Consider the following 16,424-nt stretch of genomic DNA (forward strand, 5'->3'; position numbering starts at 1 on the left):
AAATGGTTGCATAAGAAACCTGTATAAATTGAATGTGTTCTGAGAACATTTGGCTGATGCTGGGATGCTGGGTTGAAATCAAGATTGTCTTTTTGGACTTCTTTGATTATTCTATGGAGCCCAGATTCCTCCACCCTCACTAGAAGCCTAAGAGTCTGTGATGATAAAACTAGTTTATGAGACAGGAAGTACAAAAGCAGTTTGGAGTTGGAATTACCCCTCAGAAATTTGTTGGGTTACAATTAAATACAGGATTTAAACTCCATCTTACATTTTCAAATGGTCCCTGCCTTTTGCAGTTTATTCTGAGTACTAAGAACACTTTCACTTTGTAGTTAGTCTCCATAATCACTAAAACAGGCTTTCTTAAAGTGTGGTCTTGGACCAGTATTTTCAGTATCCCCCAGGCACTTGTTGGAAATGCAAATTATGGGGTCCTTGCCCACACTGACTGAATCGAAAGTCATTGCGGTGAGATCCAGTGATGCGTTTTATCAGTGCTCCAGAGGATGCACACTCAAGTTTGAAAACAGGTGCACTGAAACATGATCTTTTTTTTTTTCATTGCCAGAGTCAGACTGCAATGACTACTTAAGGGAATATAAGTAGGTTGGTAACGGGCATTCCCACAATGGTGCTAGTTAACTCTACTTAAAGGGTGATTCTGCAATCTTAAGTATTATTTGCATTCATGCTTCTCTTTCACTCTCTTGCTATCCAATCCTACCCAATCTTTAGGCAATTTTGAACTTATATAAGCAATATTATCAGAAGGTAAGTACAATTTTGATAAATCTAAAATTAATCAATTGATAACGTATTAACATTTGTGATTTAAAAAATAATGTGGAAAGAAAGTAGTTGAAACTAAGCCTAAAAAGAAGTCTGGAGGCTATTTGTGAATTTCTATTTTTGCCTTGCAGGATTAGGTACCTTTCAGTGCAGGAACTAGCTCCATTAGCCCATACTGTAAGTCTTCAAATTCATAGAAGCACAGTGCCTGGTCAACAGTAATACCTCAATAAATGTTTGAGAAAGTCAGTGACTAAAAAGAAAAACCCAGATTCTCAATACATAAATACAGATACAAACATCAACTTCCACTCCAAAATATTGAACAATAAGAATGGCTCTAAAAATTTCTACTAAATTTAATGCCAACTTTCAATGTTTAAACTTTCAACAGTCTAATAAATGAGGACTTTATCTGAAACCTAGGATCAGGGTTTAATGTGAACTGTGACACCTCACAGACAATATTAATACTGGGCACATAAAGGATTTGTTTTATCTACATGCATTTGGGGAATATGACCAAATACATATAACGTATAATCATTAACAGCTTGTCCAAAATTTTAAAAAATAACAAATGACTTTTTTTTTAATAGATAATATATTCACATGTCTCCCACCTTTTATTCTTCAAGTATCCTTCCTAAAGATATCTTTAGGATGGCTGGGCGTGGTGGCTCACGCCTGTAATCCCAGCACTTTGGGAAGGCGAGGCAGGCGGATCACTTGAGGCCAGGAATTTGAGACCAGCCTGGCCAAAACAGGGAAACCCCATCTCTATCAAAAAATACAAAAACTAGCCGGGTGTGGTGGCGCGTGCCTGTAATCCCAGCTACTTGGGAGGATGAGGCAGGAGAATCACTTGAACCTGGGAGTCAGAGGTTGCAGTGAGCCGAGATCAAACCACTGCGCTCCAGCCTAGGTGACACAGCAAGACTCTGTCCCACCACCACCCCCCAACAAAAAATTAGGATACCTTATATTATGCACATAGCAATATGTGTTTCTATTTACACACATACACTACTCTTTGCTTTGTCACTCAACAATATGATTTGGAGATTTTTTTCATATAAATGTGCATATACGTGTGTGTGCATATATATACACACACACACATACTGCCTATATATACATATATAAGCATGCTACATAGCATATATATATACACACACATACACATACACATATATACTGCCTCATTATCTAGGGGCTATATGTAATTCCACTTAAGAGATAAAAGTACTAACATTTATTTACATATTTCCCTGCTAATGGATAAGGTGGTTTCCAATCTTTTTCTTTTTTGAGACAGAGTCTCTGTCACCCAGGCTGGAGTGCAATGGCACGATCTTGGCCCACTGCAACCTCCGCCTCCTGGGTTCAAGTGATTCTCCTGCCTCAGCCTCCCAAGTAGCTGGGATTACAAGTGCCTGCCACCAAACCCAGCTAATTTTTGTACTTTTAGTAGAGATGGGTTTCACCATGTTGGTCAGGCTGGTCTCGAACTCCTGACCTCGGGTGATCCACCCACCTCAGGCTCCCAAAGTGCTGGGATTGCACACGTGAAACACCATGTCCGACCCCAATCTTTTTCTATTACATATAAGTCTACCACAAATATAGTTTTTATGTAGCATTTCATATACATAAGAGTATTATCTGTATGATACATTCCTGGAAGCACACTCACTGAGTCAAAGGATATGTGTATTTTTAATTTTGATTAAAAATTTCCACATTGCTCTCCAATTTTGTGCCAATTTAGATTCCCATCAATCATGATTGAGAGTATCTGTTTCCTTACACAGGCAAGGCTTACCAACATCTTCCACATTGCTTGTATGGGATGAAAGGTGGTATTTCTTTGTAGTTTATTTTTTCACTTCCTTTTCATTGGACTGCCTGTTCTTGTATTTGCTCCGTTTTCGTTATTTTTTTCTGATGGATTTGTAAGAGTGGTCTATATATTTAAAAAATTAGTCCTTTGAGTATAATACCTCAAAACTTTATGCCAGTTTGTTGTTTCACCATTGCCTTTGTTTACTGTGGTTTTCTCAGCAGAATGTTTTCACCATTATATAACTGAGTCTATCAATATTTTCCTTATAGCTTCTGGATTTTATATTATGCTTCCCACTCTAATAATAAAACACATTTTTCTATCCAAGTGAAATTAATTTTGACATAAAGACTAATATATGAACCAATCTAATTTTCTTTTATAAAATATTCAGTTGTTTCAAATATCATTTACTTATAATCCATGACTTCTCAACTCACAGGCAATGCCTCCTTTATTATATACAATATTCCTGCACGCATTTGGCCTACTTGGTCTCTAGTCTTTCATTTACCAGTCTATTCATGCGCCTAGACAATTGTTTTAATTATTATAATTTTATATACATTGTAATATCTGATAGGTTGTTTCCCTCTACCCCATCCCTCATTACTTTTATTTTTACATAATTTTCTATACAATTCTTGCAAGTTTATTTACATGAACAGCCTTTCTTGTCAAAAAATCTACTGGCATTATGACTGACATTATGTTGAAACATTTTATGTTAACTTAGGGAGATTAAATGTTTAATACTGAAATTTCTTATCCAAGAATATGGCATGCCTTTCCAGTTATTCAAGTTTCCCTTTGTGTCCCTGGGGAACTTTAAGTATTTCTTATTCAGCAACTGGATCTTGCACACTTATTATTAGTTTGTTGCCAGGTATTTTTGGTTTTTATTATGAGATCTTTGTTTCTATTACATTTTCTAACTATCTAGAAAAGCTATTGATTTCTTTGTGTATTAATTTTGTGGCCGGGCACGGTGGTTCAGGCCTGTAATTCCAGCACTTTGGGAGGCCGAGGCAGGTGGATCACTTGAGGTCAGGAGTTCAAGACTAACCCAGCCAACATGATGAAACCCTGTCTCCACTAAAAATACAAAAGATTAGCTGGGTTTGGTGGCGGGTGCCTGTAATTCCAGTTACTAGGGGGGCTGAGGCAGGAGAATCGCTTGAACCCAGGAGGTGGAGGTTGCAGTGAGCTGAGATTGTGCCACTGCACTCCAGCCTGGGTGACAGAGTGACACTCTCTCTCGAAAGAAAAAAAAATTGTACTGCCACCTTACTAAAATGTCTTATTAGTTGTTATAGTTTTTAATTTCATTCTCTATGATTTTTATCAAGTACACAATAATATCATCTGCAAGTTCTGACCTCTTTACCTCCCTTTGATTTTCACATTTCCTTTCTTTGGCCTAACTGCATCTTTCCTATAATTTTAAAAGCACAATTAAATATCACATCTTCCGTTCTTATGAGACAGATGAAAAAGTCACTCAAACTTACACTTAGTAAATTGGAAGTGTATATGTAAAATTATTTCTAAGTCCTTAGTTAGATTACAAAACTCCTATGTCATGGAATTTACTAACACCAATAGTTACAATCAAATGCTGTAACTAGAGTTTAAAGGAAACCAGATAATTCTGTGGCCAATAAACACAACAACTGGAGTTATGTGTACTGAGAAAGTGGTAATCAAATCACAGACTTTGGGGGATGAACTAATATGCACAGGAACATGGAGAAATTCTCTCTCAGAGAACTGACAATTGGTCATAGGCACTGTGTCGTATTTTTTCCCTTTAAATTAAACACATGGACCAGTAGAAGAGGCAGTATTGAAACTTTTTGAGTCTAATATTGACTCATATGTCACTCATAGACTATGATATTAATATTTTAATTAATATTTTAATCTGCACCAAAGCATTTCATATTTTATCTGGATTATCTAATCTTTATAAGTGAAGCATTAAGTTGGTGGAGCTTTTTACTTTAAAAATTATGCTGGTTTCAAACTAGTAACTTAACGTAAAACTTGACATGTAGACCTAAGGAAGGATCAAGCAAAAGATATTTAAGAGGTTGCCTGAGATATAGGTTACTTTAATATTTATAAGTACAATTTTTGAGCATCATTAAACTTTGCTTATCTAGATCTTGTATGACAAAGAACCTAGCTTTTTCTGGCATCTTACCCATACACCTGTGTTTTGAAATGCTGTTTCAAATATGAAGTAGCTAAAAAATAAAATAATTCATTATATTTTGCTTTAAAATTCAGAGTAATTCACTGGCTATGCTCAGGAAAGAATGAAGGACCCTGTCATTCTCTTTGTCTTAACCTGCTAGTTTACCAAGATTTCTAGGAGTGGAATGTCTTACAGCTCTAATGGTAAAATTACTGCCTCTAGATCTTATCAGCTTCGAGGCTGGAGCAGTGTGGAACTGACTGACAGCTGAATGGAATACAGATGAAGTGATGGAGACTACAAGTCATTCAAAGGCCCATTTTATTAAATGCTTTGAAAATGAGGCCCAGATCCTTCAGTCAATTTATGGTTTAGTGTAGGAAGCAGACGGTTCATGGTACTCTGTCTGAGGAGTTTCATTTGAGGGACTGAGTTGGCCCAGGGGAAAAGGGACACAGGAAAACAGAAAAAGCTAAGATCATAATGGTGATACATGTTTCTGCCAAAATAAGTGGACAGAGTTTTTTAAAAAAATATATTGAGGCTAACTGTAAAACTTAGTAAATTATTTTAAATAGAAATTACTGTTTTTCACATAAAATAAGAACTGTGATTTATGCATAATTTATGCATACTTCTAACTTAAAATTTCTTCTAAGCGTATCTTCATATATGATAATTAGAAGTGTTCATCTCATGTAACTATATTGCTTTTCTGTCTCAATGTAGTCATAACCAATAATCTAATATTATTTCAACATTTTTTCCTCCGGTAAGATAGATGGGCAATTCAGCTCCTTCTAACATAATCATTTCCCTTAAATATAAGGAAGTCCTTCATATACTAATATGAAACAAAAAGTCTCCAAGACATAAGATGTGGCATTTTTCTTACCATTTGTGTAAAAAAAATGAAAAAGAGAGGGAGTGAAAAAATATATATTCTGCTTGCATATCCTGCTAGAATATTGCTAGAATAATACTTAAAAAACTTGGTGGCAGGGCATGGTGGCTCATGCCTGTCATCCCAGCATTTTGGGAGGCTGGGGTGGGCAGATCACAGGAGTTTGAGACCAGCCTGACCAACATGGTGAAACACTGTCTCTATTAAAAATACAAAAAACTAGCCGAGCATGGTGGTGGACACCTGTAATCCCAGCTACAAGGGAGGCTGAGGTGGGAGAATCTCTTGAACACGGGAGGCGGAGGTTGCAGTGAGCCGAGATCACGCCACTCAACTCCAGCCTGGGTGACAGAGTGAGACTCTGTCTCAAAATAATAAAAATAATAATAATAATAATTTTTAAAAAAGATAAGAGAGAACGTGGTAATATTGGTTGCCTCTAAGGATGAGAAGTGGGAAACAGGTGAGAGAGACTCATGCACTTTCTTATATCTTTTGAACGTGCAACTTAAGAATGTGTAACTAATTCATATAAATAAATTAAAATTTTAAAATCAAACACATGGCCATTGGTAACACAGAAGCAAAAGAATAAGAAGGTAAAATTATTTTGGAAAGCTAAACATATTTATCCTCTTAGAAAAAGCATTCTCTTACACCAAATTCATAAACATGCCAAGCCAAGAATAAATAAAAGCACTCACAATTCTTAAATTAATTCTTAACTTTCTATTAATTATATAAACTAGGCCAAACTTTTACTTATATAGCAGCAGATGGACTTTCAAATTTTCCTCCAAATAATTAAATAAATTATAATATTTTACATTAATCAAAAGAGGTGGAAACATGAACAATATTAATTTCAACATATTTTTCTTGTGCCTCTTGGTGGGATCTAATTTTAGCAACATCCCATTAACATATATAAATACTAAATGTATATACATAAAGGTGTAAAAATTAACTTTCATATCACAGTCTCAAAAATGATTAATGTAATCTTAAGTATTAAGAATTTAAAAAAACTCCATACATAACCATCTAATTATAAGAATAAAAATATTATTTTATGTAAGAGTGAGTAAATAAGGCTTTTTAAAGCAAGTTGGTAATTACTGCATACCTGGTATAAGATAAATTATGTTGTGATGAGCACCAAAAAAATCACTAACTACATTCACAAACTTTTAATCTTTAAGTGAAAAGTATGTTCAGTTCCAAAACTCTAAAATTCTATAAATGATGTGATTATATAGAAAAATAATCATGAAAAATACATTAGAATATCAAATGAATGAAAACAGAGGGAAATATTATGCTGATATAGTTAGAAGACAGATGTATAATGAGTTCAGATTTATGACTGTAGCCAATTCTTCTACCTTAACGTCCATGTGCTACTGAAATAGTAGCAATAAACAGATCCCTAACATTTTCAGGTCACAACTTAGCTGAACCCATATCCAGTGATAATTCAATAAAAATGTTATAAAATCTTTCTGAAAATTGCTATTTAATATTATCCACAGGAAATGTCTTTTAAATGTATGTGTATGTATTTACATAAGTAAAAGCATGGATGTATATATCTATATACATAATTATACACACATGGACCATATAAAAGGAAACAGTAAATCAAAGGAGAAATAGTATTTTGACTAAATTTGAATATTAGTAGTTGACATAATGTATTCATCATGTAAAATTTGTTACCAAATTAACAAATGCTGACTTTCTAAACTTTTGTTTTAAGTTCAGGGATACTTGTGCAGCATGGGCAGGTTTGTTATACAAGTAAATGTGTGTAATGGGGATTTACTGTACCAATTATTTCATCACCTAGGTGTGAGCCTATTATCTATTAGTTATTTTTCCTGATCTTCTCCCTCCTCCCACCCTCTACCCTCCTCTAAGGCCCAGTGTGTGTTGTTCCCCTCTATGTGTCCATGTATTCTCATCATTTAGCTTCCACTTGTGAGAACATGCAGTATTTGGTTTTCTGTTCCTGCATTAGTTTGCTAAGGATAATGGCCTCCAGCTCCAACCATGTCCCTGCAAAGGACATGATCTCATTCTTTGTTATGGCTGCTTAGTATTCCATGGTGTATATGTACCATATTTTCTTTATCCAGTCTATCACTGATGGGCATTTGGGTTGATTCCATGTCTTTGCTATTGTGAATAGTGATGCAATAAACATATGCATGCATATGTCTTTATAACAGAATAATTTCTATTACTTTGGGTGTATACCCAGTAATGGGACTGATGGATCAAATGGGAGTTCTGACTTTGGGCCTTTGAAGAATCACGACACTGTCTTCCACAATGTTTGAAGTAATTTATACTGCAACCAGCAGTGTATAAGCGTTCCGTTTTCTCCACTACCTCACCAGAAAAATGCTGAGATTTTTAAGTACCTTGAAAACTGAAAAACTGTACAATACATAAGCGAAATATTAAGACACCTTTATGCAAATTTTTTTCATTTAAAGTTATAAGAATAAATCATATGCTCAAATAAAATTTTTCTGTTAATGACTCAGAGATTCTTCCAGTATGAGAAAGACGGTGTTAGGTTTTATGTTGAATATTAGACTAAGTAAGAAAAGTGCTCATCATTTTTCTTAGTAGTGGCTTCAATATCAAATCAATTCACTTTTTTTCATTAATATAGCTCAAGAAATTGATTTGCACATTAGGATAAACTTTTCGTTGTGGTAAGAAATTATTCCTTAAAATTTTAAATAAAAGTGTTTTTGTATAGGCACAGGTAAATGTAAGACAGTGTCAAGGCAATTATTCTAAGAACTGGAGCAGAAAACTTTGCCACAGGAACTGGGCCAAGTGTTTGGTTTGTGCTATTCCCAAGTACCCAAACACAGCTAGTTTTACATCAACTGAATTAACTGACTATGCATTACACTTACTGATAGTCCCCTAAGGAGTGACCCAAAGGACGATTTCTCAGTCAAGAATTTCAGCCACAGTATAGGCTACTATTGCACAGTAAGTTGCATCAGTCATTCTACAGGTTATATGTTGAACACTAAAGAACAGTAAGGAAAACTGAACTTATATGGTACAGATGGGCTCAATGTTTGGAAGGAAATGGCTTGAGTCTTGACCAACAAATCTTTAAAGATTGTGTTCATATACAATCTTTTGTATGATTCTACAGTAAATGAAAAATATACATAAACTCAATTAAATCCCATTTAATGACATGGCATCTCCTTAAAAAAACAAAACAAAACAAAACAAAACAAAACTTGATTTTTATGAGTGAAAACAACCAAAAATCTATGGTTAGCATTTCTAACATTTGGCAAGAGGCGGACGATACAAAATCTTAAATAGGTTTCACGGGACTTCAACTTTGTTAATTTTACTACAGTAACAGATGTGAAACTATAAACTGAGAATCACAACCTCACTGTGAGTCAAGCACATCTTCAGTACAATTGAGAAGGGGATTTAAATCAAATATACTTTTCAATAATCAATTCAAGGTAATACAAAAACACTAGCAGAAGTATATTTAGACAAGTACCACACTATCAATCAATATGGGCTTATGTGAGATCACTGTGATTTTTCCATGCAAAAGTTACCTTTTTTTTTTTTTCTTAACTTTTGTATAAAAGGAAAATTTTCTTATAAAAAAGAAAGCAAAACCAAAAAAAAGAAAAAAATCACCTTAGAATTTTTATCCTTAACAAAACAACCTCAAATATGAATATTTTTAGTACAAAATTAATATATACAATTGATATTATAAATTGGTGTTTTGTAAAAGTTTTCAACTATTCCAAGTTTTTATAATTCAGTTACTTTATCTGTTTAATTTGCCAGTTAGTATAATAAAAATCACACATCAAATTTGTTTAATGGATAACTTAAGGAGTAATGCCACCTTTCATACCTACATATCTACATAGAAAGTGTATCCCTTATAAAAAAAAAAATAGAAGAAGAAGAATCAAACTATAAAGGTTAGCAATGCAACTGTATTTACATGAGCTGGATTAAACAATTTGGTTAATTTAGTGAGAGAGCAAGTAAATTTAGTAAACCCACATCCAGTTGATAAGGATGTTAAACAGGTATCAGAATCAGCATGAAGGCAAGTAGGAACACCTAGAGGAGGTAAGGCAGGAAAGGAATGGGGTTTCAAAGGATGGTATGTTAGAATAAGAGAGGGTGGGTGAAATGAAAGTGGGAAAGGCAAATTTTGCCCCGTTTTTCAGTTTTCCTAAGGCCTTGATAAGTGGTATTTTCCTTTCACTGAAAATAATTTTCTAGGTGGCCTATAGGAGGAGTGCTATATACTATTGCCACCTTTGTCTATCTCTTTTCTTTTTATGTTGAAGATATAGTTATTTTTACATCTAGAATATTTTATAATTCCTTTGTAAATCTAATGGTTCTAAAGTAGGAGGAAATTATGAAATCATTTAGTCTAACCAACGTCTTATTTTATTGATAAGGGGAACTGAGATCCAGAAAAGCTATGGTTTATTAGTAGCAATTCCCTTGCTTCTAATCTACATAAATATACTAGTGTGACTAAAAGGTTTAAAATACTGTATTTAATATTATTAAAAGCAAGAGACAATAAATACACATAAGAAATGCTTCAAAATTACAAAGAAAAAAATTACAAAAAGGAACTCTCCGCTCAGAAGAGCTAGTCATCTGTTCTGATGTTAGTAACAAATAGTGAATTAAAATCAAGAGTTTTTAAAAAATGTATTAGGGAAAAGGCACTGAATGATTAAAGTAGGAACACAAGAAATTACTACAAATATACAAAGTATATACAGAGTACTTACCAAGCACATATAATATCCTGGAGAAAATCCATAAAATGAGAAATATAAAGCTTCTCTCATATTACTATTTTCTCCCCAATTTATTTCTATCTCTATTTCATTGCAAGAACAAACTATATGATGAGATGATAAAATGGGATACATCTCCTTAATTCAAATCCCCAGCACCCTTTTATATGTAACACCTAGAAAATCTATTCCATTGCTGCTTTAGCTATGTGGTTCTAAATGACCCTTCTCATATGCTTAGTTGAGGTGAAAAACAGAAGTTCAGGCTAGAGTTTGATGATATCGAATTCTGCAAAACTTTCTATGGCTATTTCTATGACATCATTTCAGTACATTAAAATACATTGTGTTGGCCGGGCTCAGTGGCTCACATGCTTGTAATCCCAGTACTTTGGGAGGCTGAAGAGGGTGGGGGTCACCTAAGGTCAGGAGTTTGAGACCAGCCCGGCCAGCATGGTGAAATTCCATCTCTACTAAAAAAAATACAAAAATTAGCTGGGCATGGTGGCATGTGCCTGTAGTCCCAGCTACTTGGGAGGCTGAGGCAGGAGAATCACTTGAACCCAGAAAGAAGGGGTTGCAGTGAGCTGAGATTGCACTACTGCCACTCCAGCCTGGGCCAAAGAGTGAAACTTCATCTAAAAAAACAAAAACAAACAAACAAAAAAACCCCACAAACAAAGAATAACCCAATGTGTTAAAATAAATATATCTATTAAATTTAACTTAAATATGTATGTTCCTAAGACTAAGATACTATTCACTCATATCTATGATCAGAGCCAACACAAATATTTTTCATCTGAATCACCTATACTAATGCTTCCTAAAGTATCTCTCTGGTGGAATGAAACACGAATTTACACATGACACGTGAGTAAATATTTTTAATTTTACTATTTAAACACTGATTTCAATATGTATTAGGAAAAAATTACACACTATTTTCTATTTTAAAAGTGAGTCAACTTAGAAAACATATTAAGTTAGTAATAATACTGTTGGCATGAGAATATGGCAAAATTTACATATTTAAGGTTTGGGAAATGCTGGCTTACATAATGTAACTTCTCTGGGGATGAGCTAGCATAAATATTATTGTTGAAAGAAGTGAAAATTCCAAGCTAAATTATATTTTATTCTCTGTATTACTGCCTGGCTTTTATCTCATAAAGTAAGCATAATATGAAAGTGAGTTCTTTCTATATAAATTTAAGATATTTTACTGATGGAAGACAGCTTATGAAAACCAGCAGTTCAATGAGCAAAACTCACCTTTCTAATTTGCCAGTAAAATTAAAAACTCTAATTCACCTGATTAGAGGGCATACATATCAGTAACATTCTGCATAATACTACATATACTATATTCTGCAAACTATCACAATATTAAAACTATCTAACACATTCTTGCCCCAGTCCCATCTGTGTTGTTCCTTTCCCTCTATAAAAGGAAATGTTCATTAGAGACTATTAAAAGCTAAATTAAACTACCAAAAACTCAAATACTTACTGTCGCTGGGGAGGCCCGAGTTGTGTGTGTCACTGAGTGACCAGAATTCTCCATTGAGTTGCCGATCAGATAGGTTCCTCCAGAGCTGCTGATGAGTTGTCCTCCTGTGACGCCCATCTGAATCCCACCAGTGCCCACCATACTGTGGGATGAGACCACGGTAGTCACCTGGGCGGAACTCCCTTGAGTATCAAAGTAATTCCCTCCAGTGTTTTGGCTGTACATCTGCGTCTCTGTGTAAGGATACGTTGTTGTTCGGCTTTAGAAGAAGAAGAAGAAAAAAGAAATTTACTAGCTTATTTATGTCATCTTATTGATTTTTTTCCTAATATGAATGTAATTGAAACATATTGGTTGGCTTAGCCCTCAGAATATGGCAAGTTTTGCATTTTGTACAAAATTTCATTCCCAGAAACAGTTTGATTTACTTTTCAAATTAAGGGTTCACCCATTTAAATAAGTACCTCAACTAGTTCTGTACTACAGAGATTTTGCCCTCTCCTGGTGCCTACCTCCAGCATATAAATAAGCTCAGGTCTCTTCCCTCCAAGAAATCTTGCTGAACAACTTCAATTGCTTACAAAACGTACTACAAATCCCAGTTTTAGAAAAGCTGGAACCTGGAATAAGTAGGAGTAGTGTGAGTAGTTGACTTAGCTCCTACTTTGCTAATACTCAGACTACTTAACATTCCTGGGTGAGTCCCAATAAACCTCCATGACTAAAGGAGCTAGCATGGATCTCTTTCTTACCTCTACAAGGATCTTAAGCAAATAGTTTACTCACCTTGGACACTAAGTCCCTCCCTCATCTCTCTCTATCCCTTCACACTTAAGCTCCTCCTTTATAAGATGACTATTCCAACTCTTCATGTCCTCACTTTCCACTTTCCAACAATTACAGTCAAGCTTCTGCCCTTAGCCTTTCATTAGAACTGCTTTTAATAAGGTCACTTGTGACCACAGCTAAATACCAAGCTAAAAGACTCCTGTCAGTCCTTATCTCTTGTGACCTATCTATAGTATGACACTGTTGGCCACTCCATGTTACCCTTTACCTCCCTTTTCTGTTCTGATTAAGCTTATTTGATTCATCTATTTTTATTTTCAATTGACTATAACTTCAATTTTAAGAGGATCTTTTTAAATTTTTATTTTAAAATACTAAGTTCTCAAGAAGTTATAAAAACATATATAGAACATGTTTTAAACATTCAAATACAAAATAGAAATTCCCAGTTCTTTTGCTATTATCTTCAATACTACCTCCTAAAGCTAGCCATTCCTGAGAGTTTGGTGTGTATGTTTTCAGACATGTCCTATATGTATCTTAAGGTCTGGATATCTTAACCTCTTTTGTCCCTTAATTTCTATGGCCCTTCTTTTCCACTTTTTGCTTTTTACCATAACCTCTCAAGAGCCTTTTGGAATCTCCAATTTTTCTACCACATCATCAAATATTAATATTTTTCTGAGTTTTCTATTTTGAGCTCTTATTTTTATTTAGATCAAAGATCTTTACTACATACAGTACCGTATAATCATTTACACGCTTTTAGTAAACAATCTTACGTAAGTTGGTATCACTGCTCTCTTTACTTCCTAGTTATACTTTAAGAATATTAAATCTGGGTTTCTAACAGCCAAGTGATCATCACTACTCAGAACTCCTATGAAATATGGGAGGCTGTGTAAAATGTAACATATGATGAGATTCCTTTCCTCTCTTGTTCTTTCTTCCACACTTCCGCTTCTCAGTAGAGGGCAGCACCACCATCCTCAGCGTTGGAAATTATTGATTACTCTTCCTTCTGACTGACATGAGTTGCTGAGTCCTGTCAATTTTATCTTCTAAATAATTTTCCAATTCTCTTTTTCCATTATCATACACACTACTTTAATTCATAATGTTCTCTATTATACAGGCTGAGAACACCTTATCAACAATGCTTGGGACCACAAGTGTTTTGGATTTTGGATTTTTTTCAGATTTTGGAATATTTTCATATATAAAATGAGAGATCCTGGGGATAGGACCCATATCTAAATATGAAAGTCACTTATGTTTCATATACATCTTATACACATAGCCTGAAGGTAATTTTATAAAATATTTTAAATAATTTTGTGCATGACACGAAGTTTGTATGTATTGAACCATCAGAAACCAAAGATGTCACTCTTATGTTGGTGCTCAAAAACTTTCAAATTTTGGAGCATTTCAGATTTTGGATTTTGCATTAGGGATGATCAACCTACAACTGCCTTCTAATTGATTTTTCCTTCTCTAATCAGTTGCTCTTGCAATCTATCTCCAACTTTGCTGCCAGGAGAATGTTCTATAATGCAAATATAAAAATTAAACTGCTTCAAAACCTTCCTATGATTCTCTCTTGCCTTCAGAAAAAAGTTCAAAACTCTCGTCCATCTTACAAAAATCATCAGGGGGTCGTGACTACATAATCTCAAGACTTGGTATTAGCCATGTTATCAAATGCTCTCTTCACTCGCATCATATTGACCATTTTTCTGGTCCTGCTAAAGTGCCATCTTCTCTTGCCTTTCTACTTCACTACATAAGGATTCTTCTGCCTGAAAGGCCTTTTCATATTTTTCCACCTCCCTTCCTTTGTCCTAATCATCCTTAAACTCCCAACAGAAGCTCCTTATCTCAAAATTATTTTCTGCATCCTTTGCCCTCTATGGCCACTCCTCACAGGGCTGTTATGTTTTATGGTCTGTACTTTCCCAACATGCTTTGAATTCCTGAAACATAGCTCTTGATGTGTTAATTTCCTCAAGTCTTCCTACTCCCATCAGTACTCTCAACACTTAACACAGTTGCTGGTACATAGCTGGCACACTAAGCAGTCAACAAATAAAAATATTTAAAAGTACAGTAGACATAATAGCCAGTTTCATAAATTTCTATATCACAAATCTTTTATTTTGTTAAAACATGAGAAATTATGCTAAACTACTCCAAGATTTTTGATTAATTTAAAACAAGTACTTTTAACTCATTATAAATCATAGTTGTAATTTACAATACATACTTTAGTAAAATAATAAGAGTGTTCTGAAAATATTCCACACTGGGTAAAGTGCCCTTTCCAGAAAGAGCCACAGCAAATCCAGGTAAAAAGTTTAGTATGGGGTGATGATAGAAACAGATTCATAGAAAATGTTTTTTTTTTTAAGTGACATAGAAAAATGTCACTTAAAATACATGTACCATTCTTCTCATCACTGCTGTATTTCCCAACTGGGAATCTCATTTGTTTATTTATTTACATGTTTATTTAATAAAATAAAACAGCCATGTTGGTTTCAAATTTTGATAAAATGAGAAATGGGGTCATTTTAATTTTTGTCTACCAAATATGACAGTGGCCCAATTAACTATGCTTAAAGCAGCACAATCTGATGTTGATATTTAAGTATAGTCAAATAAGCTATAGAAACAGATAAAGGACAATAAATACTTTGACAGATGCGGGACATGGTGCCCCCTTTCCTTTTTATCATCCAAGCAGGATGATTCAGGATGCCCCCTACCAGTAAGCAGATTTCTCAAATAAAGCATAATAATAGCTAAATATAGCTAATATTTACTGACCATTTACTATGCAACAGGTACTATTCTATGTGCTTTTTAGGCATTAGCTCATTAAATTTTCATAATAATTCCATGAGGTAGGTGTTGTTATATTAATAATTCCTGTTTCACATACAAGGTGAATAACTGAAGTTTAGATTGGTTAAATAACTTAGTCTACAGCACAGAGCTGATGAATCATGGATCTGGAATCTAAACAATCTATATTCTCAACCATTATGTCAAAAAAAAGGAACATAACTTTTTACATCTGTCAATGATACATGTCAACAACTACTAAGGAATAGCTTAACAAATGGAATAGGGACCATATGAACTTCTTGTTGCTATTTTGAGATTTCCTTACAGCTTACTTTACTGTTTTCTAGCACTACACTATTCTCCATTATTACCCAGAAAGAGGCCTATAGACGATGTACTTGCAACTGTAAAGAAGAAGCCATGGAAAAGGCAGGGCCATTTCAGAAGATACTTACCACTTCAGATTGGAATTTTAGATGTTCTGTGATCATGGAAGTTGCTACCCCACCATAAGAAAAACATCCCAAGGGATCACTGCAGCTTTTGGGCCTGTCCTCTTTGTATCATTATACTCAGTAAAGGACAGTAATGCAAATAAATGCATCACAGATATATAAAATCTCTATATAGCCCTCAAAGTCAGTTCATAAGCTAAAAAATGACCAAAGAAGAGGAGAAGG

General features: G+C 34.4%; 1 protein-coding gene across 27 annotated transcripts in view; it reads right to left on the reverse strand.

Annotated features, from left to right (window-relative positions):
* LOC105491823 (regulatory factor X3) overlaps nt 1–16,424 on the reverse strand; it is a 320,376-nt gene that overhangs the window by 109,381 nt on the left and 194,571 nt on the right. For all 27 annotated transcript variants that reach the window (XR_011612518.1, XR_011612519.1, XR_011612517.1 and 24 more), the window contains one exon: nt 12,106–12,364. Coding sequence is in view for 23 of the 27 variants with exons in the window: in XM_071077749.1 (XP_070933850.1) it covers nt 12,106–12,364 (259 nt within the window). In the remaining 4 variants the exon portion in view is untranslated. The remainder of the gene's footprint in view (nt 1–12,105; nt 12,365–16,424) is intronic.

This window comes from Macaca nemestrina, chromosome 14 (genome assembly GCF_043159975.1).
Source record: "Macaca nemestrina isolate mMacNem1 chromosome 14, mMacNem.hap1, whole genome shotgun sequence".
Classification (NCBI taxonomy): domain Eukaryota; kingdom Metazoa; phylum Chordata; class Mammalia; order Primates; family Cercopithecidae; genus Macaca; species Macaca nemestrina.